Raw genomic sequence first — 23,462 nt, 5'->3', positions numbered from 1 at the left:
TTATTTTTTTTTTTTACATTTTGCGTTTGGACTTTTTTGACTCTTCAATCCTAAATTGACAGATCTCCTAATTGCAAAAGCGTACATTTTACCGACTAAGCCTTGATGAAAATTATTTCCAACAGACTCGAAAAAATGTGGTGCTACCACATATCAAATTTTCTGACTATAAGCACTCCGCAATTGGTCAGCATGAGCTTCTCCATCCATCAACGAATTATGGCCTTTTACCATTATTGAGCACTTAATGTCATTAATATTACCTTTCCGATCTCTCCTGGCAACGATCGAGGATTAAGTTCCATGCAAATTGGTTACTAAAAAATTGTCACAATAAGCGAAAGAAAATATTCCATGGGTATAGTATATGATTCAAACAATCTTGTAAAAGGTCCTTCAGGTAAGGAGAATTCGGAAATACTTATTTCATGTCCTATTGACTTCGAGTGGCGATTTGGTTCAACATTATTGCGGTTGTTGCTGTTTCTCAAGGGTCGTACTTCCACAATATCAGCTTAAACATATGGTAATTTGCAGGTTCTTCAATATTGCTATCTTCAAGTTCATTGTGCACAACATTTTCGTCTTCTAATATTTCTTGTATTGGAGTATTTCCATTATACTGCCATTATTGGGATCTCGTGCTCGTTATCACTTTCTATATCTGTATTATTACCATTACATACTGGAATCGCCTCCAGTATTCTCAAACTTAATTGCAGATTTCTGCTATAGTGCTTTCATTTGTACATAAAAGGAAGACATAATATAAGAAATATTTGCAGTTTAAGTCAATACCCAAAGGTACGTACCAGTCCGGCCAAGGACTGTCACTTCAACGGCATTCCCCGTACATGTATGTTGTGTATTTCAATAATTGTCGTCCAGACTTGTAAACTTTTCCATTATATTATATTCCGGTTTCCATTATATTCTATTCCGATATTAAATCTCTAAAATAATGTAAATACGAGTACATTACAATCCTATGCAAAAATTATCTTGAAAGCAGATAGCATTAAGTGATTGCTAAAATAGAGTCCCTAATCAAGTGAACCACAATATGTACACAGTACACTATTTGACTTGACTGTATCTGAAATGCTATGTGATAGTTTAAGTAGAGGTAAATTCTAAAATGATGTTTTTATTATAATTTAGCTGTGTTCTGCTAAAACAAGATTCTTTAGAATCAATCTACTTTCGATGTCTGCCTCCAAGGGCGGCCAAACATAGCCAATTTATATTTTCATCAAAATGTACGTGACATACTAGAAAAATTTGCTAAAGATTCATAAGCACCTTCATCGAAAAGAGAGGAACCAATGGTCTGAAAAGGTAAAATGCTCTGTTATTAAAAGGACAATATTTGAAACAATGAGAAATAACATAAATAATAATATCCTTAAGTATCTAGGACGACATTTCCGGCAACTCTTTATATGTTTTAAGAAACATTGGGCGTGACAGACAGAAACAAGTATTTTAAGAGTAGCCAAAATTTAATTAATTATAAAAATGCTCACATTTCCAAGTGGGTATCATTTACATATGTATGTAAGTCGGCAAATCACAAAATGTGTGTATAAGTAGAAGAACTTTGTTATAAGCATGCAATTTAGTAACTCATAACTTTCACAGGCGCAGAGCTAAGGATCTCTGAAAGCAGTTAATTTGTTGAACACGCATACAGATGTATGTATGTGCACATTTTTTGATACAATTAAGTTCTTTGTGAAATTGTTGTCACAGTTAAGGAGTAATCAAAACAATTCGAATGTTTGATTTTGTTGGGTAGTACCATAGATGGGGCAAATCATACAAGGAAAATGCTTTAAAAACTAAGAGACAGACAAATCAACAATTTCTTAGGGTTACACCGCTGGTAGGAGTTAACGGTTGTTTATTAAAGTTTATTGCCGCTTGTCATCGCATGCAACCAAAATGTTTCGGTGTACTTCTCAATATCTGTGTGTGGGGGTATGTGTGTGTAAATATTTACGAACTGTCAACCCATATACTTTTACGTACGTCAATCATACTGAGAAAACCAGAACTAGTGGCACAAGTTCCTAGTTCACAATTGGCACTCCCTTCATTACTTCACATTAAATAAAACTATTTGCGAATGCATACGTATATGGCCTTCCCATTGATTTATTTCAACTGAGGTCAAATTTGTAAGAGTTGAAGTTTGATCACTAACTTCGACTACAATTTAATAGACAATAAAAATTGTATATATGTCAAAAGTCCACCGAGAAATATGAGTATGTATGCGCTTAGAGAATTAATTAACACTTCTTATACAAATTTGTATTCAACTCAGCGCTCAATAGTATGACAAAGTGCAGAGCTCAAACTAGTCAGAGTGCCTAATTAATTATAAGGACAGGACCTGTTAATTATCCCACTGGGTATATACACCACAGATTTATTGAGTATGTAAATACCTTCATTTTAATTCGTTGAGACTGTCGAAGTTTACTTTGGTGAAGTTTTTCTGTCCTTAATACAAGTTGCTTTTCTCTCTTTGATGTATTTCATTAAGCAGCAAGAAAATCGTTAACTTAAAAACTTAAAAGTCAGTATAGCTCTGTTAATGAAAGCAGAAAGACATATAAATTTAGCAAACAATTTTATTCCTATTTAAAGGTTCAAATCATAAAAATACTTAGTTACTTATTGCTGTCCTGATCTCCTCGTGAAGCATACGACTTCTACTTCTAAGTTTCTACATGAAATTAACGTTTAAATTTCACCGAAGGAAATATTTCATATTGGCTATATTGAATCAATTGTCGAGTGAAATTACTTTATAAAAATGCCGCGCAAAAAGTCCAAAGTAGACCCCTTTGAGGAGATGGAAACTAACATAAAACTGCTTTGTGACCAGTCCCACAACCATATGAAGGTGCGAGAATATGGTAGAGCTTTAACCGGTTACAATCAGGTAATTATATAAAAATTCAAACCATTTAAGCTTTTGCATATGTTTTTAACCAAGGAGAGATAGTTTCATTTGCCAAGAAATTAAAAAAAAATTACTTTATTCCTTTAAATATTTCATATCGTAACTCAGATTGAAAAATTACTAATTTTTTTAAATCACATGCAAAATCGATTAAATTGTAATAGACCGAAATGCTTAGAGGACTTCGAATTGGATACGGGCTTTTTCTCCGGAAAAACAGTAAAAGCGGGAGGTATGTGTAATATTAGTGCAATATTTTCTGTCATTGTCATATTAAATCCTTGAAAGAATGGAATTATGATAAAATACTGGGAAACATGGTAATTTCTTCCTTAGATTTGATTTTATGAGTACTTATGGAAGAAAGAACTTTATAAAACCAACTTATTTCACTTGATTTCATTTGTTTAAAATCTAATAGCTTAATTACATTTAGTCAATTGTTGCGGACGCCGTAGCCGAATAGGTTGGTGCGTGACTATCATTCGGAATTCACAGAGAGAACGTGGGTTCGAATCTCGGTGAAACACCAAAATTAAGAAAAACATTTTTCTAATAGCGTCGCCCCTCTACCGTTCGGAGTCGGCTTGAAACGGTTGATCCCTCCATTTGTGGAACAACATCCAGACGCATACCATAAATAGGGGGAGGAGCTCGGCCAAACACCCAAAAAGGGTGTACGCGCCAATTATATATATATATATATAATTGTTGTTTTTTGTTGCCAAAAAAAAATATGGAAAACATTAAGCGCCCAAAGCTTCATATTATATTACATTAATATAATTACATACAACCCAGTTCACTTGATTAGTGACAATAATTTTTATGGGAGAATGTGGTTATTAAAGCAACCGTATATGATCTAATAACACAGGCCTGCAAAATCTCGCTTTTTTACAGCTTCTAAAACCGCTATGGGTGTTTCCTGAAGGTTTTTTTAAGCTGAAAACGAATATGACCTTGAAAATGCTCCAGCACGTCAGGATTTTTGGGAATTTGAGGTTAAATAGTCAAAAAATGCAGATTTTGGCCATTTTTTTTAATTTTTTTTTGAGCAAGGTAAAGTTTTTTTTTAATTTTCCACAACGGCATCGCAAAGTACTACTCTTTAGCTTTAAGGTCCTTTTTTAAAAATATTTTTACGATTACTATAAAAAAAGTTATTCTATTTTGAATTAGACACTTTTAGATACGCAAATTCAACCTTTCTAACTCTCTAACGCCCCTGTAAAGGGCGAATTCAAAATAGTATAACTTTTTTTATATTAATCACAAAAATATTTTTAAAAATGGATTTTAAAGCTAAATAGTAGTACTTTGCGATGCCGTTGTGGAAAATTAAAACAAAACTTTACCTTGCTCAAAAAAAAATTAAAAAAATGGCCAAAATCTGCATTTTTTGACTATTTAACCTCAAATTGCCAAAAATCCTGACGTGCTGGAGCATTTTCAAAGTCATATTCGTTTTCAGCTTAAAAAACCTTCAGGAAACACCCATAGCGGTTTTAGAAGCTGTACCTCGCAGAACTGTGAAATATATCCGATACATTTTGGTACATAAACTTAATTTTCACTTAATTGTAAAATGTGAAAAATTGATGGGTGATATAACTTTTTAATAATTTTTTTCGTAATCAGGACACCAAATTACAAAGTAATTAGTTAAAACTATCGAACAAGTTTTTTGGTTGTTGGCCTGTGTAATCTGATAATTCAAGTGAAGACTGTACTTTGCTCGAAAATAAACATGTATCAAAATATTATTCCATTTAATGGTATTTCGCAGTAGTAAAATTCAGCAGTTGAAATATTGTGCTTGATTTATTGCTTCACTTGAATAGAGACAATCAGTTTGCCTGCATTATTTGCGCATCAAAGCTGTGAAAAAGAATCGTTTTTTAAGTATTCATTGTACTTGGTCGAATACTTCTTAATTCTATTAAAACAGGAAAGCAGAAAGGTTTAACGGATCACGAAAAATGAATATATTTTGACCGTAGACGGACTTTCAAATCGCCAAATAAACAAAAAGTTTGGTGGCAGGTACCTCCTATGGTAAAAACTGCAAAGGCAGAAATGCGATGGCTTTAACACCGAAAAAAATCCGCAAAATCCTTAGGATTGCATCGACAACAGCAAAATATAAAGATATAGCAAATGTTGCAGCCAGCAAATCTACCGTTCGAAGGGCTATTTTGAAGCATACAAAATTACAAAAACAAAACAAAACCACTTTAAATATTGAATTTCGCAAAGAACGCCGACTCGATTTTGCAATGGACCACATGGCTCTGTTACGAATAACGACCCCGGTAAAAGGAAAAAAAAGTATTTAGTGACGAAATGAAATTCAATCTGGGTGGGCCGGATGGAAACAATTACTTTTTTCAGGAAAGGTACTTGAGTCGACAATTACTTTCTTGGTAGTGATATGACATGGGGATCGATATCGTACTACTAAATGACGTGAAGCACTTATAAAGCTCTGTTGGAATTTTATTTCCCCGATATTCATAAAACATTTGGAGCTATTAATTGGACCTTTCAACAGAATAATGTACCTGTACACACATCAAGTGGGGTCAAAACTTGGATTTATTCCCCCAATCTGAACATTATTGGAAAATTATGGGAATGGCTTGCTCGTTAGATTTAAGAGAGTCGGCAACAATTTAAAGACAAGCATGCTTTATTTCAAATAATTACACCGGACCAAATTTCTTCAGGATATCCATTCATTAACGTATTTCCGAAGTAATTTGTAAACAAGGTGGCAACACAAACTGTTAAGCTTATAAATAATAAATGTAAAATCAAGCGCAGCATTACAGCTGCTGAAGTCTTACTGCTTTTGATGCATGTTTATTTTCGAGCAAAGTATAGACTTCACTTGAATTATCAGAACATTAATAACCATTTTCGCCCATAAAAATTATTGCCTCTAATCAAGTGAACCGGGCTGTATGTATATTAGAAAGGAAGCAAAAGCTCTAACCCAAAGCTCCTAAGTTTTAACCTGAAAGAAACAGATTTTAGCTTTAAATGTACGGCGAGAAAGGCAATCTCGGGTTAAAATTTAGAATCCCGATCCCGTTGCTCAGGTAAAGCCAAAAAGTATTATAATATAAGAAATTCATTAAATATGTTGCCCAGTAATTACTTCTTTATTTCTAACAGTTAGATTAAATATATTAGTGTTTGCTATAGGTTTTAATCATCCTTGCGTAACGGTTTTTCTTAACATTCAGCTATTCTTTTGAGAGATGATTTAAAACGCCCGAAGCTTATCGATTTATAATGTTTCCTGGCAACAAAAAAACGCAGTACATTTAAGCTTAATGCTATGTGTTTTATGTTAGGGTGGAAACAAATGCTAATTTAGTTTCAAGTATTTTACATTAATATTCAAGAAATCAATTTTGATCGACCATTAGTGGAACATTTTTTGGATATAAAGAGAGGTTATTAACAAGCGATATTAAATTATGTATAACTTGAGAGCAGGATAGACTGCAGCTTCGGAGTGTATTCACTAACTAAAAAACACAGAGTTACAATAAAGAATGAAGAAGAAGTACCTGGGAAGTGGTGATATTATTCTTGTATGTCATGCCGAGTAAAACCAACAGAACCGAAATATGAAATTTTATTTTTAATTTCAAACCAGTATTTGGACCTTTCAATTGTGTATGCTAATTAAGAAAACTTAAGAATTATCCGTAATTTCCTTGCAAGGATAATTTGCTTCACTTTTTTACCTTATATCAACTTTGGCGATGTTTTTATGCACTATTTTATATAAAAACTGTACTAGTCCTGGACAGATACAAATAACGAGTGAAACGAATGTTTTCCTTCAAAAATCGAATAAAACTGACTGAGTTATTCACTCATCAAGCAAGCAAATTTAAGTCATATAGCCAAAAATTATATTTTTGAAAAATTTTTTTTTTTCAGTTTTTAGCCGTATTCTGAAAATAAACATTCGTTTTACTCGTTACGTTCTTTCACTACACCCTAATGTGGAGGCATCTCAATAGGTGAGTTTATTTGCCTATTCATTGCAGCTCAGCTATATTACCAAAGTCAAAGTGTAAAAGTTGACGTGAAAATTAATTCGTAATAATAGAATAAGGATAATTTTTACCTCTCTGAATATGTCGAATGTTTTAATAAATATTTTAGCTGTGGATAAGGAGCAAGAGTTACTTCAAAGTTTTATACGAATTGGAGTGACTGCAGATGAAGAGTCTTTAGAGGAGTCTCCGCGCAAAACTGGTCGTACAAGGGCTTCTTCTCTGTCTCGTAAGGGTGATTCTAACTACAAGCGCGCCTCGTCCAACGCTTTTTCAGGTGGTCGAGGCTTGGTTCGCAATCATAAAGCTGTGAAATTTGCTGATGAAGTTGAAAAGGGTAGTGCTGTTGGAACATCTAGTCGTGGAAACCGGATAGAGGCGGAATTGCGTGCAGCACGAAGAAAAATCGAAGATCAGTTGTTGAAAAAGAAGCCCAAGGAAAATTTTGTCGACTTTTATACGGACAAAGATCGAGCAGCAGCTGTTAGTGCTGGGACCTACGACATTAAACAAAGTCTGCAGATAAAACAAAAACAAGACCGCAATGAAATAATGCAAATACCTGACGAGGCAGACATTAATTCCATCATAGCATTAGGATTAAAGGAAATTAAAAACGCAAATCCAGAAAATGCTTTACATTTCTTTTCTCAGGTTGGAATAAAAAATTTCCAAAACCGTATAAATAGCAATTTTCCGAATGACTTTTTGAGTATACCCATGTACTGAAAATTGTTTTTGGTACCTTTACTAATTTATTTATTTAGTAATCTATGCATATACCTACATATGTACATACATCCCTATGCATATATATGTGCATATATGCCACATACATACTTTATTGTAACAGCTTAGTCTTATTACCGATTTTCAGGCACTCGAACTCAACGCCATTGATATTAATGCGCTAGTTTCACGTAGTAAATGTTACCTTTTGCTGGGAGATCCATCCAAGGCTTTAAAGGACGCGGAAACTGCGCTCGCCGAGGACAAAAATAATATTCGCGCCATCTACCAAAAGGCAGAAGCACTCTACTTTCTCGGCCAATTCGAACAGAGCCTAATGTTTTTCCATCAAGGCTTGCGCACTCGTCCCGAATTGTCTTCATTTCGGTTAGGCGTTCAAAAGACACAGGAGGCTATTGAAAATACCATAGGTAAAAGCTCGGCACGCAACATGGCAGCTACGCGTAACGAGTTTTCGACCAAATATAAAGTACTCAAAAAATCGCAAATAAATACTTCAAAACTATCCAATGTGGAGATGGAGCGACGAAATGCACGAAAACTGCTAGGCGAATTGTGCGTTGACAAAGAGTACTTAGAGAATCTACTGAAGCATCCCGACTTAGTGCGTGCCGATACAAGCACCGAGAGTATTTCAACTTACGCAAAAGAAGCCGTTGATTTTCTAAAAAAGCGACAAGAATTTTGGCGCCAACAGCGACCCTGTACTGCACTTCCAAATTACAAAGATACACCACAAGAGCCTTTACCAGTCTGGTTTTAGAAGACTAGTTTACGCAGAACATCTTTGTACATATGTGCATACACACATGGAGCAACTTTATAATTTTAGTATACTTCAAATTGGCTATAATGACTTAATACGTCTTTGCGATTTCGTCTACGAGCAAAAAGTGTTTGCCGCTTTTCTGTAGAGATAAATAAAAAATGCTATGTGTTGTTATAGTCTATTGTTTTATTTATATATGCTTATATTTTTCAAAATGTAACATGTATGTGTATGTATTAAATATATATAATATTAGTACATTTCTTCATGTGTGCATAGGCTTTCACACATATGTACATCTGGTATGGTAGATATACATATACGCAATTGTGAAATGCAGGTTGTGTAAATAAAGATTTTCTGCAATCGGTAAGCAAAAATTTTATATTTCAACTATGCAAAAATAACAATGGCTCGTAAGTTCTATCATTTTTTCTTACTGCTTTCCGCCTTTGTTTAAAAAATACTTATTTGGAATGTATTTTTCTAGCAACAACAATAATTTCCCGACTTGCATTCTTACATATCTATTAAATGTTTTAACAATGTGTAAAATGGCCTCGTCCCCCGCACATTGTAGTATTTCTCAAATTTATTCGTATAATATAGTTTTAATAATAATAATAATCTTTTAACAATAAAAGCTCAACGGAATTATTTTTTTTCTTTTATTTTATTTTTTTTCTTTTATTTTATTTTATATTGTATTATTTTATTTTATATTGTATTATTTTATTTAAATTTGTTTATTCAACATTTTTTTTTAGCCTTTTGACTAGAATTCAACTTAAGAGATTACTGGCTTGGTTTCTGGTTACAGGTCTTTACAGGTCCTTTAATTATATTATTTTGTGATAACCACTCCGTGGTATTTTTTAAAAGTTGTATTTCAAATTATTATAATTAGAAATAACTGATAAGAAATTTTGTTTGATAATAAATTATTAATTGGTCTTAATTAAAATAAACTACGAAAATTTAAATGAGGAACTCTTAAGTGATTATTATAAACAGTGTTTGTTTTACGGTAATTTAAATTACCATATAAATATATGTATTAGAGCATTTATTTAACTTTTATTGACTAAACTTCTACTCGTATTGGAATTACGATGCAACTATATTTCTAATCTGATTTCTACTCTTAGAGCTTCCAGTTTTAGTTCTAACAACTTCCATTTTAAAAATAATAAAGAATGAAAATTTTGTAATACAGACAAAAACATCATTCAATTTTCAAACCAAAAAAAGAAATTTTTAGCGTTTGTTAATAAGGTTGCGGATACTAAAATTAAAATTAGTTGGGTTACTGAAGCACACGATTATCTTACAAGTTAAGCAATACCTTATATTTATCTTGTTGTTTACTTTATGGTTGAGTAGATTATGTCACATCATGTGCACATTTTCTGTCGAATGTTAAGGATACTCTTGCATAGCTGCATAGAAAATCACTGAAATGAAACGGTTACAATACGATTTTCTAATATGTCGCTAACGAAACCAAAGTATCGTAATTTGGTTCCACCATTTGGATACAATCGTTACTCTTTCTCACAGACTGAAAATAATAATAACAATGTTGATTACGAATATGATACATAAGGGTAGAGAACGTCCATGGTCCGATGCCTATCTAACCAAAATTACATATTTGTTTATCATTTTCACCAAGGCAAACAAATTACAATATTATTGTGAAATGTTTATACATAGTTATGTACGCATATCTAAAACTTAAGCCAAATTTTCCAAAAAATGCTGAGAAAAAAAATTATTTTATTTTATAAAACATTTTGTATTGCAAACATTAACAATAATGATTTCTTTAAGAAAGGTTTTGTTTACTTACATACTTACTTTCTGCTGTTCTGATCTCCTCATTGGAAAGGTTGAGCCCCATGGACCAAGGACATTTTTACTAGCATGTATAACTATATTATAATAATAGGTGTGTAAATACATAAGCGATAGACCCAGTGACATTGTTCTGATTTTCCCCGACATGATCTTAGGAATGTAAATACATAAACGGCTCTATTCATGAAAATTAAATAACTTGGAATTTGCATCTACTTTTTTAATAAGTATTAAAAAGTAGAAGGTAACGGAGTTAATAATAATTTTTATTTTAGAATTAAATACAAAGCACATAACTGTTTAGTTCTGAAGCTAGTTTTCCCCTTAGCTACATTTCGGACTGCATGAGGCCTTTATGTTTTGCATAACGAAGATATAACTCGTATGGGGTCACCGGTTATATTGGCCTTATATCGAGCTCTTCTAGGAACCTTATGCGAATTGCAGGTAAAACAAGTAAAATATTAAGGAACCGAATCACAAATTGAGAATAGAGCCTTTCGAGTATTTATTAAGTATTTAGTGCTATTTCATCACAACTTGAATTTGATCATTAAGCCATGATATTTTAGTTGGTAACCAAAAAACTCGAAAAAAGTTAGTTTAAATACTTACTTTAATTGTTATTGCTTGGTCGTGTAGGTAGTGGTGGTGCATTTCCGCTGCGATTTGGGATAGGTGGCGGTCCTCGTCGCGCCGGTAGTGGCGGTGGTGGACCTATCGGAGTCTGCTGTACTTGCCTACGTGGACTTTCACCAATTGGAGCATTCGATGAAATTTCTTGGCTTACTGCAGGAGGAAATGGTGGTGGTGGATGTCTAGGTGCTGGTATTTCGTCCTGTATTTCTTCATAAATGTTAAAGACGCTTCCATCATAGAATGTTGATGTGCCTTCCTGTACATCGAAGGATGATTGTTGCGATTGACGTGTTGGTGTAGATATTGGTGTGACATTTTTGCTTTGACGTGGTGGTGTGGGAGGTAGTGACGCTTCAGCTAAACCAATTGATGAAACAGCAGATGTAGAGTGCAATGGCGACGTTTGCTGTGTTTCTATAGGTGACTGTGACTTAGAAGACGAAATACTTTCATTTCCATCATTATTGGTTCCCAAATTGCCAATCCCTGCGGCCGTGTTTGGGTTCTTCTGGGTTGACTGGGATACTGGTATTGGCAGCAACGGCTGTGGTATTAGTGGTTGCGGGGGCATAGGAGGTTTTGCCGATTTCGATTGTAGCATCTCCGGAACGACGCTTATAACACCAACGTGTGGTTGATGACGTGGTGAATTTTTGGGCGACATAGGCATTGGCGGGCGAGCTGGAGCAGGTCTCGCCGGAGGTTGTTTAGGTCGCTGCGGCACATCAGGTGAGCTACTAAATATCTTTGCTTGTTCTTGAGGATTAGAACATAATGGGATTGTATTTGTAGTGCAAAGTTCAATTTCATTATCAACTAATGGTTGCCAATTCGCCGTCTTCAATTCGAACTCTAATTCCAATCCACAAATATATATAGACTGTTTCTTACTAGCGTGCAAAGCAGATTCACCATCCCGAAATATTACCCACATTGTGTCTTCCACATAACGTACCAAAGTAACCTCGCCCATCTTCGACAATTCTTGAATTAGTGTAGACATTACCGTTTCATCATAGATGGTAGGCCCATTATCATCAATAGCATTCTCTTTCACATGTACTACAATTGTAGAATCAGGTGGTCCCAAGTCTTTTATGACCTGCTCAAACACCTGAAAACGACAAGTATATAAAATAGAAATTAATGCAACAAAACAAACATCTAAGACATATACAAGTAAACCTCTCGTCGTTGTTGTGAATCGATTTCAACAATTTCTGCATCAATAATAGCAATCACTGGACGATGATCACTCTGCTTCAATTCCGATCGACCATAATGGATAAGTTTACCCGGATTCCATTCAACACTAGTGACATCTGTCTCGGCGGCTAAAGCCTTGCGTCGACGCCACAATACACGATCAGTCCAAGCAGGTGCACGTTGTTTTTCCGATGTATCATATTCATCACTAAATACATCATATTTGTACGTTGGATCGAAATTTATTTCGCCTTCGAGAAAATCGCCAAATACGTTGCCCGCCTCTTGCTCTTTATGCAACTGATCATTAACTAGAATAGATTGCCGATCCCCATTTTGTATAGCTTCTTTCAAATCATCCTTCTCCATATCAATGCGGTAATTAAAATCTCCACACCAAAATACCCAGTCATGTGATTTGAGAGTGCGGCCCATTGGAAATGCCAATTTACGTGTAATTTCGGCATAATCAGCATTACGTTCAGCCACCTACAAATATTTGATACACCAAATTTAAATTTGATTAAAGCTCATTATCGTAAAATTGTAATTGAGAAATTCGATGGTTTTTAAATCTATATAAGCAAACTAAATAGAAGTAGGAACATCTGTTTCATACTGTTTATGCTTTCTGAACATTTTTGGTCTTTCTTCAAGTAGATCTACACTCTCCCCTCCCACAATTTCGTTTGAACTGGTGGCTTACAAATACAATTAAAAATTTCTAAATTGGTTTTTTTGAGTAAAAAAGGATGAAATATAAATTCAAACACGTGATTACCTGTGACTGGCCGGCAGCAAAGTGTGCACAAACAAAGCACATTGAAGTTCCGTATAAAACGAATCGTATAGCGCACGCTCCCTTATTGCCGGTAGTACCGCCTAGTCCCGTTTTCACACAATCAATTGCCACATCACGAATGAATGGTGCGTGCTCCGGTCGAACATATATATATAAACATACACCGACTAATTGTTGATAAGTGAGAAGTACGTAATCATTGTCCCGTGAAATTGTCTTTTGCAATTCCTCTGCCCACAATTTGGCATTATCTGTACTAGCGGCAACAATGTTGGAGGCATTCAAATCCACGATCTCTTGAAAACCAATCGCATATATATCGACTGGTGCACAGGCATTTTCCGAAGGGTTATTCACGTTGACCAGAGCTTTAGCTCGTGCCAATGAATGGCAATCGAGTAGCCAATCAGACAAAGAGTCTTTAAAAACAATACTCCGGAAATGTTTGCCCCCGTTAACGTTATACGTTGCAACAGCAACTCGACAGGTTCGGGCCACAACATACTCAGCATAACGTTTACACATTTCTCTTAAAACCGTTGTTGGTGCATGCAACATATTTGATGGTAATAATATCCTAGCTCGGTCAGCCAACTCTGATGATAGTGTTGATCCAACCAATAAAATATCAATTGCTTCCTGTTTCGAATTATCTAGCAAATTATTTTGTATGGTGCGAGCTGCGGAACGAGCACCGTCCATTAGTTTAGATCCACCTTGTATAGCTCCAGTACCTGCATAGATTTTGCTCACTTCGTTACCATTGTTTATCCACATTTGACGAAATATTTCTTCGAATCTAGAAAAATTTTGCTTTTTCTCTCCCAACTTCAAGGCTTCAATTTGTTGATTGAGCATATCCAAACCTAAATAAGTTTGCACACAATTTGTACGATCCAAGCAATCGAGACAATTCGTACGAATAACACCAAATTGCTCGCGCAACACTTGTCCCTGAGAGGCATCGAAGAAACCGTAGTTTACTCCGCATACTCCCAAGCGCTCCTTAAGTTTCGAAAGAGCTCCGAAATTTCCACCTCGACATTCTTGATGATAATCAAATATAATATGTGGCACATCTTTATGAGTTGACATACTGTGATGCCTTTGGAATTCATTGCTTAACATCGCCTCTCCCTCCTTACTTCCAATCATTGAAGTACCCAAAAGGTTAATAATCGTCTGGTAGCCGTAACGTTGTTTCATCATCGTCATGTGCCGGTCAAAAGCTGCGGCTGCAGCCTCAAAACCTCGCGATAATTTCACCTTGTGCGAACCCACTTGCACACCCGGTTGCTCCCAAAATAATGGAACAGAGCCACGAGTTTGGATGTAGCTGGTCACATCACTATCCACATAAATTACTTGTTCCGTCTCAACAAAGTTAGCAACGTGTCCTTCATCATTAGTGCCTTAAAAACACGAGTAAATATATATGTAGGCGTTGAAATTACTCAAGAATATAAATATTTTAACATAAACGACAAGCTCTAAATTAAAAAAAAAATATACCAAAATCCATATGCGCATAGACACATTCACATGTATTTTTTATTTTAATTCAAAAAAGAAGTTTTTGAACTTAACATTATCCTCTAAAAAATATAAATTCCATTCGTTCAAAAAACCCGTAAGAATTTGGTAAGTAGAATTAGGTTTTAAATTTCAAGTTTATCCCAAACCGATAAACGTAAGAGCAGCGAATATTTGATCCGGATAAGGAAGATTTGATGGGTGCGAAAGTTCCGGGCACGAGTTCGATGGCAAAGAGCCCACGAACGGGGCCCAGCTGGACGTCGCGACTAATGGCTAACTGTATCGAAAGAGAGGACTGCTTTCTTCTTCACCAATCATCACCACTATTATCAACAACCTTAATTCCGAAATTCACGGTTCCCATTTTTTAAATTATAAATATCTAAAATGTCAACCATATGCCACAATCAACTAATTTTCTTGCTTGCAGGTTTCGCAAATTTAAGATTTAAATATTTGTTCTAATAATATATTCCCATAAATACATTTCCTTCAGGATTAGCAGTATCTTCCAGAAAAGTTGATTAACTAACAGCTTTCACTTTGTCTTTGCCAGTGACTCACCGGCTTCACAGAAAACATAAACCATTTATAGCCGGACAAGGATTGTCACTCCAGAAATAGTCCCCAAACATTTATGAAGTTACAACAACAACAACTCACAAACCATACTTTGCAAATAATCACGGTGTAGAGAAACTACCATTCTTGGCAAATAATTCAATCTTATCATAGACTCATTAGTCCGTAAGTTCTTAGACCACCTTTTTCTGTCTTTCAACTGTCTCATATCCTCTTTTAAGACATGGGGAATTTACACTTCCTTGAATGATATGTTCTCACGGCACGTAATTCACTCTATAAGTAGTTCGCTAGATAATTCGCGAATTACCCTGTTTCCACGACACATCCGTATCTCCTTTGGCACCTCTCCCTTTTGTGCTTCGTCTTTGTTTTTTATTATTATTTGTTGTGATAATGTTTATGGAGAAAAAAGGAATTTAAAGCTGAGATTTACCTAATTTATTCCTTCCTTTTTCCAGCAATACGAAAAACTCTCCCCAAATGACAGCAGACTGACGGAAGGGCCCTAATACTCGTAGAAATAAGGAGCGAGAAGATAAATGAGTTGCGTAGCTACCGGGAAAACAGTTACATACTATTAGAAATGGTAGAGGAGTTGAAGTTCAAGAGTAGGGCTTGGCGGCCGCCATAGCCGAATGCTTGGTGCGTGTCTACCATTCGGAAGTGCGTAGGTTCAATTCTCCGTGCATGAAACACCAAAATGACAAAAAAAAAGTGTTTCCTAATAGCGGTCGGCCCTCGACAGGCAATGGGCAACCCTCGAATGTATTTCTGCCATGAAAAAGCTCCTCATAAATAATATCTACCGTTCAGAGTCAGCTTAAAAGCTTTGTGCAACAGCATCAAGATGCACACAAGTAGGAGATCTGCGAACTACCTAAAAAAGGTGTAAGCGCCAATTACATATACATATGTATATAGCACTCTGCTCCACAGTTCTAACACATCAAGCAACCTCCTCAACATAACGATTTTTTCCTAATATCTTTTTTTCCTCTCATTTTTAAAGTTTAACTTTTTCTGGTTATTATTCCACGTTTTTTAATTTTGTTTTTGTTTAACAGCTAATTAGGAAAGTACGACTTGTTCGGTAAAATCAAGGTAAATATTGTATAATATTTACAAATGAAGTTATTTGCTCTAAAAATTTTGTATGGTGAATTACGTAATTCGACGAGTAATTGGGAAGTGAATTACGAATATCAAAGCGAATTACGAATGGGAAAGCGCATTACGTGCCGTGGGAACATTTATATATGCGATCCTTTAACTCCTTTCTGGCCTATGATGATTCTTGAAAACTTTTTCTTTGTAGTATATAAGATATGTCTTTATTTTAGAGGCGGAGAAGCAACAAGCAACACCGGAAAATGTGTATTATTCATGCAATTCGCGGTTAATTTGCTGCATTATTGACATATAAAATAAAACAAAGAAGTCAAATCGCATGAACGAAGTAGTGAGAGAAATATTACAAACATAAAGCGCGTTAAACGTATGGTATTTCAATGGTATTTCAGCAATCGGCTGACAAAAAAAAGTGTCCCCAATTTAATGTTCTCCGCCTCTAAAAATCATCTAAATTTATTTACTAAAAAGGATACGAAAGTAAAAAAAAGGATATATTACATACCCCGCACATTGAAGCGAGTCCCGGCGCGCTCACAACTTAATCTAGATATGATCGCGGCCCGAGCTTGTTTAGCTCCAATGTAAACAGTGCGAACTTCGACGGAGCCACACATTGCCTTCAACAACCACGACTGGCAGTCCACACCAAATCGGAGCATATGTATGTGCATCATCCGATTCCAAAAGAATCGATTATCAGTCTCGGATATTTGTTGGCGACGTTGGGCACATAATGTTATATCGAACTTCTGCAGACTACTGGACATCGAAATGTTCGAGTGAGCGAAGTAAAAAGTGCCCGAATTCAGCAGTTTTCGACATTCAGAGATTTTGTCTTCATTAGGCGCAGCATTTTGCAAAGCCACAAACTGTGTCTGTGTAATTCGGAAAACTTCTACATCGCAGATTTTTCCCATAGAAATGCAGCCCGTAACAAGCACTAGAAATAGTACTGTACTCTCTCCAGCATTCAGTTGCAACACCCCAAGACAACCATATGCATCACATAACTTTGTGTATTGCTTACGAATTACATCCGTTTCTTGATTTGTAAGCAAAGCAACTGCATGCGATTCAAAAAGAATGCTATCACTTTTATTTCGATGCTCGAGGAGAACGCTGTATGGTGATGGCGGGATAGACTTTTCAAGGACCCGTATAACTTTTGACATTGCCATTTGGTATTACCACAAATTTGAGAAGGATTTCAAGAAAATTACTCGTATTTTGTTTATTTTCTACTCTTGTGGCTTCTACTTATTCCGAGTTTTATCGTCCTTTAACAAGATCTGAAATTAAAAACAAAAAAAAGAAAATAGATTTTTACAAATAATAGCGGTTCTATGATGGATTTACTGTACATAAGTTAGGTTGTTCTGCAAATGACGTTTACAATCGATTTTATATCAATAAATTGTATGTTATTGGCATTAGGATCAGCGTGATCTAATTAATACCAATGGTATATTCCATAAACATTACTGACGCATATTTGACTTCAGAAATGTTAAAAGAACAAAGGTTCTTCGATTCTGGAAAGCGTCGTATATACATATGTTTATTTTTACACGAAGCTGCTCTCCGGTTGCTTCCTCCTGTTACCTGGAAGGACGATGGATGACTATAATTGTTAACAGCAGCATTTATAAAATACATACAAACGTATAAATATATACATCTACTGGTATTTTAATCACAATCGATCCACTAACAATTCTATATATAAGCACCAGGGCTCCGGATGGCAAATTTTAATTTTCTCTATCTCCTATGTTACTACACATACTTCGCTAGTTAGCGTTTCCGCCCCTTCAAAACGCAGAACAGTCAGGAAACTCAACTGTGATATAGATTTTTCACTGCTGTTCAAATTAAAGTAGTTCAGTTCGTCGCTTATATCTAGCTGTCTACTCTATTTTCTTTATATCACAACCAATCTCTTAAAAACACTGTTGCATATTGTACCTTGTAATAATAATATAAGCCATAAACTATTGAAATCTCTCCAAATTTTCAATAGTTTATAAAATCGAATGCAAATGCAAATGCAATATTTTTGACGGATTGACAATTGAATTCAGAAATTTTTTTTTTACTCTCTTCGTAAGTGTTGAGCAATTTAAAAATGTCTACAGTATTGCCGTTGGTAAAAATAATAGAATTTATTTGCACACACCAAATATCTGCGTTGAAATAATATGGGGATTTCTGGTCTAGAGACGTGAAAATTTAAGGCGTTAGAAATTGAAGAAAAACAATCGGTATCAATTAAAAATAGTTTTTATTCACTGAATCAATTCTTTATTTACAAAAAACAAAAATATTTTTTCCAATGACAACAATAAAAAAATTGCTTCCCATGACGTAACACATGCCACTGGAGTAACTGATTAGGCTGCTCGGGTACGTCTAAAAAAAAAGTCAGTCGATTATTCATCAGGAGATATGTTGCTATGGTGGGTAGCAGATTTAGAAAAAAAACTTTTTTTCTAGATGTTTTATTTGCTAATTGGAAAAATAAAAACAAAAAAGTTTTTTTTCACGTTTTCGCTCTTAAAAAAACAGAAGAATTGATTATAAAATTATAATTCTGCTAGCCGCGAGAGTCACAAGTCTCTTCAATAACATATTAAAAATTCAAATCAATCGGTTCAGCCCTTTTTTAGAAATTACCAACGCCAACTCGAAAAAATAGTTTGGAGAGAAACACTGTTAACGCTCTTATACCTGGGCGTCATACTCCAAACCGGTATCGTTTTAAAGGACTGTAACGTCTAAACTACAACGAATTTCAATACAAAAAAATTGCGAGCACATTTTTGAAAGTATAAACTATCATAACATGAAAACGAAAATTGATTATTTCGAAATTAAGCGTTGGCAGAAAGCGACCCTGTCTAATGGAATTACACAAATATTTCTCGAGAGGTTTGCACGGTATAACCGAAAACCGCTACTTTCTTATTTTCCGAAGACAGTACTGTCAGTACAGAAAATAAACAAACTTCTGTTTACAAGTTACTAGTGCATTGAATGCCTTGGTGAATATTGGTGAAATGATGCATGTTAAATTGTGAAATCACCTCCAAATACAGTTATTTTCTCTTTTCCTGCCAATACGCCGAGACAATAAAATTTATGTGTGTGTGTATAATTGATTGTCTTTGTCTTTCCACTAGCTTTCGCTTGCTCTTCATATTTCTTTATTTGTTTATTCGCTGCGGCGACCGCGTCACTACCATTCGGAGTTCACAGAGAGAACGTCGGTTCGAATCTCGGTGAAACACCAAAATTAAGAAAAACATTTTTCTAATAGCGGTCGCCCCTTGGCAGGCAATGGCAAACCTCCGAGTGTATTTCTGCCATGAAAAAGCTACTCATAGAAATACAATATCTGCCATTCGGAGTCGGCTTGAAATTGTAGATCCCTCCATTTGTGGAACAACATCAAGATGCACACCACAAATAGGAGGAGGAGCTCGGCCAAACACCCAAAAAGGGCGTACGCGCCAATTGTATATATATATATTACGCTGTGTTGACATCGCGACAAAAGAGAAGGTGCAATCTTGTGTTCTATCATTGTTGATGTGCTTAAATTTCAGCGTTACATAAGTGTACACCTCTAGATGAATGCCTCTAAAATAAGTTGAAGTACAGTATATCAATTCGATTTTAAATCCGCTGACCCTATAAGCTTTATCCAAAGAACATATGAAAACAAAATGCAGCAATGTATTTTCTTCTTCTCTAACTAAACTCGCAGACAATTTCGATTTCGGTTTGTTAACGAATGGAAGTAACATTTGAAAATAATTTAGTTTCGTTTGACGTTAAACAGTGCTGGGAACATGTAAACGAGAAACCGACGCAAATTTATAGGATATAACTTCGGTAGAGCAACAACAATGTTTATATATATATTGTTTTTGCAATTTAGTAGTTTGAATAACAAAACAACAAAGAAGTAATACACTTTAACAAACAACCAAATCACAAGAAAAAAGAAAGCAAATCAGCTGTTATAACGAAGTCACCTTGACTAGATTCGTCTTTCGAAAAATTAAAGCTTCGAAGGCGAAACCACAGTTGGTTAAAGTAACCGATTAGATTTCGTTTGTCATAAAAACGAAAAGATAATTATTTTGATAATTACATATTCCATAATAAACTGAATCGTTTCCGTAAACGTTAAAATTAACAATACATCGCAAAATTGCAGCAATTAATTAGAATCAATTAGTTTCTTTGGTGTTAAGTTTCCTGCTCGTGTTAGAAGAATGGACTGGACGGCACCTTCTTATATTTATTCATTCTTTCCTGAATCGTTTATTAATATATTTAAGTTTGTTTTTGCTTTCGCAACGAAATAACCTTCAGGGCCAGATCAGTGTTAGTTTTCAAAGGCGTCTGTGTGAAGAACCATTTCAATTTTATTTTGAAATATGGCATCCAGCTTTTTACTCTCTCCATTTTAGATATGCTCTCTGTTTACTAAGCGTTCAGAAATCAGCTGATCTTTTCACTTTGGATGAAATCTGTCAAAAGCCTATAAATAACAAAGAAAAAATATTGTTTGGACTTAAAAAAGAAAAATTACATATTTTTAACTTAACCTAGAATTTATTTTAATACAGTTATAAGTTTGCTGCATTCTTAAGTCAGTTTGAATGTTAATAGTGAGTTAAAATATAAAAGGTTTTGATATCCCTAGAGCACACATTTTCTCTAGGCAGCTATTTCTAGTGCTAATTAGTGCCAAAAAGAATATCGTAAAACATGTCCATTATCAATAATAAAGGGTCCTCAGCTGAATTTGATGCTAAATATGGCATTTTGGATTTCGATACGCCCCCGCATTCTTTAATGTGTGGCCTTTATAAAAGGTAAAGTAAAATTATATATGAAAACCTACATATGTATATACATATGTATATTGATTTAGTTAACTTTTCAAAAACTAATTATGTTAATTTGCAGAAGCTTCGCGTACTACACTTTGCGCTCTCGACTACCAGTAACGATTACTGGCATAATTGACGCTTTAACTAGAGATAAGGAATATTTGGTGTCAGAGTATGGTGAGGTTAGTTGTTTATTTGTGTTCTCGTAAACTCTCCTTAAAAATAAAAATAGAAAGAATATATATATATTTACGTATTAATAGATTTTAATTTTTAGGAGTCTCGAGAAGAAATAAAAAATATTATTGGTTTAATTTCGAAATTGAAATATCAACTGCAAACTGACAAAGCGCTGGAAACTTTTGTTGGAAAAGGTAAGTGATACTCGTATATATTAAGTCTAGAATGCAAGATGCATTTTGTATACATATGTATATTATTAATTTTAGAACCCGATAAAGAGGCTTGGAATCATTTCATCGAAAATCTCTGTGAAGGAAAAATTAGCTTTTTTAAGGTTTGTTGGCTATACGCCGAGTGTTATATATATCGTCGCTTGTCTTCGTTTTTCGAAAATTCTAATACACTAACCACGTTTGATCATTTTGCTAAACAAAAACAAAATGCTCTTGTTAATTCCATTAAATGCATTGAAGTAATACTTAATGTTCTCCAAGAAATTGAAAGTACCTACGATTCTTTTCGCTTAATGCTAAAGGTAATTTTGACTTCATTTAATAGTTTTCATCATTGGTAACGTAAATATTTATATTTATAAAACATTGTTAAGCTCAATTTGTGGGGAAATCGCTGTGACCTGTCTATCACATCCGGTAAAGACGTTCAACTTGGAGACAATCCCTTTGAGCTTGTGCGTAGTTTTGACAATAAAGTTATCATTGATGCTTCAAGCTCAGTTATTGAGTGCCTGGAATCGGTAAATACAAATGAACCAGCTATTGTGGAATTCGTTTGTGATAATGCTGGTTATGAGCTTTTTACCGATTTCGTGCTTGCCGACTACCTGATTAAAAGTAAAATGGCGGATAAAGTTCGTTTTAATTTGAAGGCCATCCCTTGGTTCATTTCTGATGCTACAATCGACGATTTTAACTGGACCCTACAATATTTACAAAATCACACTGCACATGTTTTACAAGAATATGGTAGAAAGTGGCAAAAATTTGTGAATGAAAAAAAATTTGAAATAGCACCCCTGGACTATTTTTGGACAAGTCCTTATGAATACTATAGGTAAAAAGATATGTGGCATGCTGTTTTGAGTAGAATAGTAGGCGATTATGGAAATAGATATATTATTTATACTAATCTATACCACGTATATTTTATAGAATGCGCGATATCAATCCAGGCTTATATGATAGACTTTCAGAAGCCAATCTTATTATTTTTAAGGGAGATCTCAACTACCGTAAGTTAATAGGCGATTTCTCCTGGAAATATACTGAGTCGTTTACAACATGTCTCAGGGGTAAACTTATATCAAGCAAATATTACTTAAATAAACTAAATTATTATTTCTTTTAGGTTTTTTACCAACTAATCTTGCTAGCTTTCGAACTGTGAAGGCAGATTTGATTTGTGGCCTTTTTGAGGGACAAGCCGAAAACTTATTTAAAACCAATAAAGATTGGATGACAACTGGCGAGTATGGTACCATACAGTTTATAAATAAACAAACTGCATCTACCGACGATAACCATTAATTTACAAGACCGACTGTTTCGCAATTTAATTTACCTTAGGAATAATATAAACAAGATATACATATACATATTTCATGACATAATTAAGGGTCTCATAAAACTTTATGTACTCGACATTGAAATGAAATTCTAGTCTATTGTAGTAATATTACTTCAAAAACTTATCAGACTTATAGTACGTGTTAAAAATTTTTCACTTCACTAACAAAAAAAAATTGTGAAATTTTATGTTATTAAAATCGCTTGTTTGTTATCGTTAAATATCTGGAAATGCCTCTTATTTCTAAACTATGACACCCGGAAACTAATTAAATTATACAGAGCTTGGTTGGCTGGTTGGTTTAAGGGTGACCCCGCATCGGAGTGCCACATAGACCGCAAGTTGGGTCCGTTGTGTTGCCCTAGAGGTCATTATGTTATATTATTTCCCCACCTAACCGAGATTTTTATTGTAGATTTTGGTCAAAGATATTAATTCGTTTCGAGAATTTGATGAGAGA

General features: G+C 34.6%; 3 protein-coding genes across 14 annotated transcripts; 2 read left to right on the top strand and 1 right to left on the bottom strand.

Moving 5' to 3' along the window:
* Positions 1 to 2,689: 2,689 nt before the first annotated feature.
* On the top strand, positions 2,690 to 8,748 carry LOC128866360 (outer dynein arm-docking complex subunit 4). 3 transcript variants are annotated; one of them, XM_054107030.1, is made up of 2 exons: positions 2,690 to 2,953; positions 7,931 to 8,748. In XM_054107030.1, exons 1-2 carry the CDS (start codon positions 2,825 to 2,827, stop codon positions 8,564 to 8,566), a joined length of 765 nt encoding a protein of 254 aa, XP_053963005.1. In that variant the 5' UTR covers positions 2,690 to 2,824; the 3' UTR covers positions 8,567 to 8,748. The 3 variants fall into 3 exon arrangements, 2 of the variants coding, with proteins under 2 accessions (XP_053963005.1, XP_053963004.1); XR_008454925.1 differs by lacking the exon at positions 2,690 to 2,953 and adding an exon at positions 6,927 to 7,017 and having other exon boundaries at positions 7,931 to 8,020; XM_054107029.1 differs by lacking the exon at positions 2,690 to 2,953 and adding an exon at positions 7,068 to 7,707.
* Positions 8,749 to 8,774: 26 nt separating this feature from the next.
* LOC128866359 (synaptojanin-1) lies at positions 8,775 to 18,423 on the bottom strand. Of its 10 annotated transcripts, none has more exons than XM_054107026.1 (6): positions 18,297 to 18,423; positions 16,834 to 17,620; positions 13,059 to 14,491; positions 12,257 to 12,766; positions 11,048 to 12,185; positions 8,775 to 10,506 (listed from the first exon to the last, which is right to left on the bottom strand). In XM_054107026.1, the coding sequence occupies exons 2-5, from the start codon at positions 17,507 to 17,509 to the stop codon at positions 11,049 to 11,051; spliced, it is 3,756 nt and encodes a 1,251-aa protein (XP_053963001.1). In that variant the 5' UTR covers positions 17,510 to 17,620; positions 18,297 to 18,423; the 3' UTR covers positions 8,775 to 10,506; position 11,048. The 10 variants fall into 10 exon arrangements, with proteins under 10 accessions (XP_053963001.1, XP_053963002.1, XP_053963003.1 ...); XM_054107027.1 differs by having other exon boundaries at positions 8,775 to 10,133; XM_054107028.1 differs by having other exon boundaries at positions 8,775 to 10,026.
* Positions 18,424 to 20,933: 2,510 nt separating this feature from the next.
* Positions 20,934 to 23,223, top strand: LOC128866357 (damage-control phosphatase ARMT1-like). Its single transcript, XM_054107015.1, has 7 exons — positions 20,934 to 21,217; positions 21,312 to 21,417; positions 21,513 to 21,609; positions 21,685 to 21,953; positions 22,026 to 22,489; positions 22,588 to 22,727; positions 22,784 to 23,223. The coding sequence occupies exons 1-7, from the start codon at positions 21,111 to 21,113 to the stop codon at positions 22,960 to 22,962; spliced, it is 1,362 nt and encodes a 453-aa protein (XP_053962990.1). The 5' UTR covers positions 20,934 to 21,110; the 3' UTR covers positions 22,963 to 23,223.
* Positions 23,224 to 23,462: the final 239 nt, after the last annotated feature.

This window comes from Anastrepha ludens, chromosome 6 (genome assembly GCF_028408465.1).
Source record: "Anastrepha ludens isolate Willacy chromosome 6, idAnaLude1.1, whole genome shotgun sequence".
NCBI classification, from domain to species: Eukaryota; Metazoa; Arthropoda; class Insecta; order Diptera; family Tephritidae; genus Anastrepha; species Anastrepha ludens.
This window is presented reverse-complemented; position numbering and strand designations above follow the sequence as displayed.